Source organism: Endocarpon pusillum (assembly GCF_000464535.1).
Source record: "Endocarpon pusillum Z07020 unplaced genomic scaffold scaffold4418, whole genome shotgun sequence".
NCBI classification, from domain to species: domain Eukaryota; kingdom Fungi; phylum Ascomycota; class Eurotiomycetes; order Verrucariales; family Verrucariaceae; genus Endocarpon; species Endocarpon pusillum.
This window is the reverse complement of record NW_006916433.1, coordinates 1-3,589: the sequence shown is the minus strand read 5'-3', so window position 1 is coordinate 3,589 and position 3,589 is coordinate 1. Positions and strand designations below refer to the sequence as shown.

The following is a 3,589-nucleotide window of genomic DNA, read 5'->3' as shown; positions in this document are numbered from 1 at the left end:
CACTAGGACAAGACTACCTGGATAGTTGCTTATAGATAGCCAAGACTGAGCACACTTAAGGTTGCTTACCTCTGCTTACAACTGAGCAGGACTGAGCATACGAATCTCTTATTTATATAAGCGCACTTATTTCGCAGATAATTAGATAGTTCTTTTTACTCTGTAGTCAACTCATGTTATTAGCTTATACCTAAGTTAAAGACATCTTAGTATTATTTACTATACTTCCTGATCTTCTTAACCATCCCTTTAGACCTAGCTTCTAGTTGAGACTTGTCTTAACTAGTTAAGCTCTAACACTTTGACTATCACTCTTAAGAACACTGAGTACAGTTAAATAGATACTATACATGTCACTTACAGACTTATATTATATTGATCACGTCAGGACATAACAGTGCAACCACTATTTAAGATCAAGGAAGGAGTACATAGTTTAAAGTTGTACCGCCTAACTTATTCTATAAAGAACGAAAGAAGCTTTAAAAATTCCTAAGCTAGTTAAGAATTAACTTCTTATTTTATGTAAAGCTATAGACACTAGAGAAAACAAAGTCTTATATAAAGCTACTTATTTATAAGGAGCAGTACATAACTAGTTCGAATTATATCTTAAAGATAAGTTAGAAAATAATATTAATAACTAAGAGAAAGACACATAATACATCTTTTATAGCTTTACTAATTTTCTAATTAAGATTAAATAAGTATATGAAGACGTAGATACTATTAAAGAAGCTGAGCGAGACCTATCTAGGTTAAAGCAAATAGGATCCGCTATAGACTACGCTTTCAAATTTTACTAAGTTGCTTTATAAGCAGACTAGAGAGAATCCGTATTAGCAGCCGCTTTCTATAAGGGCCTAAGGGACTCTGTTAAAGATAAAATAGCTAGGATTAACTAACTAAGCAAGTTACTACCCTTAATTAATATAGCAATTAAGATAAATAATTAAAACTATATAAGATAACTTAAAAAAGAAAAAAAGAATTACATTTCTTATCTACTTTAATATTAAGTAAATATATATTGATCTGAACATAAAGTATAAGGATACTACTTAACTAGACGCTTTATACTTATAGACTTGAATATAATAAAATAGAGGCTCAGAACTAAGAGGAAAAACAAAGGAATCTCAGATGTATAGAAATCAAAAAGATTTGAGAAAAATTTATATTTATATTATAGGAAACCTGACTATAAAGCCAAGGAGTATAAGGCAAAAACTTAATAAGTAAATACTATAAAGGGGACTCTGAATAAGCCTAAAGATAGCAAAAAACTTCAATAAAAAAATTGGGCTAATAAGAAATCTATAAGAAAACAAAACCTAGAATAATAAGACACAAAAAAGATATAAAGAATTAAAATATTAGAAACCATAGGTATACCCTATAACTAGCTATTTTAGACTACTTATTATAATAATAACTACATAGTATATTTAAGTAACAAAGATAACGCTAATTAGTACTTAAGAAGCTAAGATAATATTAAATACTTAATACTCTTTTTATATATAATAATAGTAAACAAGAATATAAGACGGATAATAATAATAATAAACTAGGACTAAAAGTAATAAAAATATATATTAAGGTCTTAAAAGTTAAAAAACTAGATTATATCTAACTATTAATAAATCTATAAATATAAGTCGAATATTTCAATCCGGATTATAGACTAGTAACAAAATATAAATATATTATATATAATCTAGATATAATATTTAAAGAATAAGACAAAGTCTTTATAATTGAGTTTTAGGCAAAATCTGCTAAGATTAGGAAACTCTTCACTATAGTTTCAAAATATTATACTTAGTAAGAATCTTATAGATAATTTTTATGCTTAGAATTTGTCGCTTATTAAGAAGGCGTTTAGTACCGAAATACTCAAGGGCCTTGTGGTCTGTCACAATAAGGAACATGTCAAGACTAGTTAGTTCAGCTCGCTATTCTTTGAGGGCTAGGATGACTGCGAACATCTCTTTATCGTGGATCTCATAATGGCATTCTGCTCCTTTGAGTGTGGTAGAGAAGAAAGCGACAGGATGCCACTTTGAGTCGGAAGGATCGAGTTGTATTAATACGCCAGCTGCGGCTTCGTCGGAGCAGTCCGTTTCCACTCAGGTCTCACGTTCTGACTTGAAGTACGTGAGGACGGGAGGCGAGAGCAACTTACGCTGCAGCGTGCGGAAAGCGTCGAGCTGAGTCTCATTCAATTGAAACCTTGGCGTAGCGTCCTTTCTTGTCAGATTGCTGAGAGGCCTGGCGATGCGCCTATATCCCTCGATGAACATCTGGTAGAAGTTACAGAACCCAAGGAACGACTATATACCTCTTCTTGTCGTAGGAGGTTCCTAATTGCGAATGACCTTAGTCTTACTTGGGTCGACCTCCACTCCGTGGTCTATAATAACATATCCTAAGAATGTGGTACGAGTGACTTCGAACTCACATTTCTTGATATCTATATATAGACCTGCGGCGCGTAGCCTTATCACGACTTGACGAACGTGCTGTCGATGCTCCTTCTTGTCTTTCGAGAAGATTAGGATGTCGTCAATGTACGCTGTACAGAAGACGCTAAGGTAATCTATGAGGACGGAATTAATGTAACGCTGAAAGATAGCTGGACCGTTACAGAGGCTAAAAGGAAGAACAACTGGCTCAAATGCTCCGTAAGTCGTTCGGAATAACGCCCAGAGAATTAAGTCGGGGTCTATCCTGATACGATTAAAAGCGTGACGGATATCAAGCTTTGTGAAGATCATCGCGTAAGCTAACTGTGACAGAGTCTCTGAGATTAAAGATAAGGGATATCTATCTTTCTTCGTAAGTTCATTTAGACTTCTGTAGTCGATACAGAATCTAAGGTCCCCGTTCTTCTTCTTGACAAATAGAACGAGTAACGAGAAAGAGGAAGATGACAGGCGAATGAATCCCTTACGTAAGTTCTTTATCAGGTACTCTCTCATAGCTTCGAGCTCTCGAGTTGACATCTTGTACAGATGCGACGCCTTCATCTCTGGTTCCTTGTCAAAGCGCAGCTTGTGGTCGAACGGACGGTGCGGAGGCAGAGTATCTGCAGCTACTCTCGAGAAGGCGGCGGCTTGATCGCAGAGATACAGAGGAAGATGGCTGAGGATGGACTCAAGATCGTCAGAACGGGGTCTAAGGTCACCGAGAGCATCCTGTTCGTCGTCGTCAGCTACCTGAACTCGAGACTGACTTGGCACGGGGCAGGGCGGCCTCGTTTCTGCAGCTCATGGTCGATACCATCCAACGTAACTGTCCCCAATATCGCGCCGTCCTGTTTGCTACTGACACGAAAGGCTGCGGCGCCTACGAGATTTACAGAGACAGTTCTGTTGTCAGTGTCAGCCTCATCTAGATCAGAGTCAGGACTGAGGCTCTTGTCAGCTTCATCAGAGAGAGGCAACTCAAGCTCCGCTTTGCGACGTCGATAATGCTGACGCCGTTCTTGCACAGATTTCCGAAACCAAGTCCTAGCCTTGCCAGCATCATTAGAGCTGACTTCAGGGCTGCGATGTCGAATATCCTCCTCAAATAGCCTATCTCT

General features: G+C 37.1%; 1 protein-coding gene across 1 annotated transcript; it reads right to left on the bottom strand.

Annotated features, from left to right (window-relative positions):
• Nucleotides 1-2,366: 2,366 nt before the first annotated feature.
• Nucleotides 2,367-3,531, bottom strand: EPUS_09218 (uncharacterized protein; the record flags this gene model as incomplete). Its single annotated transcript, XM_007805682.1, has 3 exons — nt 2,367-3,200; nt 3,239-3,396; nt 3,450-3,531. 3 exons carry the CDS (start codon nt 3,529-3,531, stop codon nt 2,367-2,369), a joined length of 1,074 nt encoding a protein of 357 aa, XP_007803873.1.
• Between the last annotated feature and the right edge of the window lie 58 nt (nt 3,532-3,589).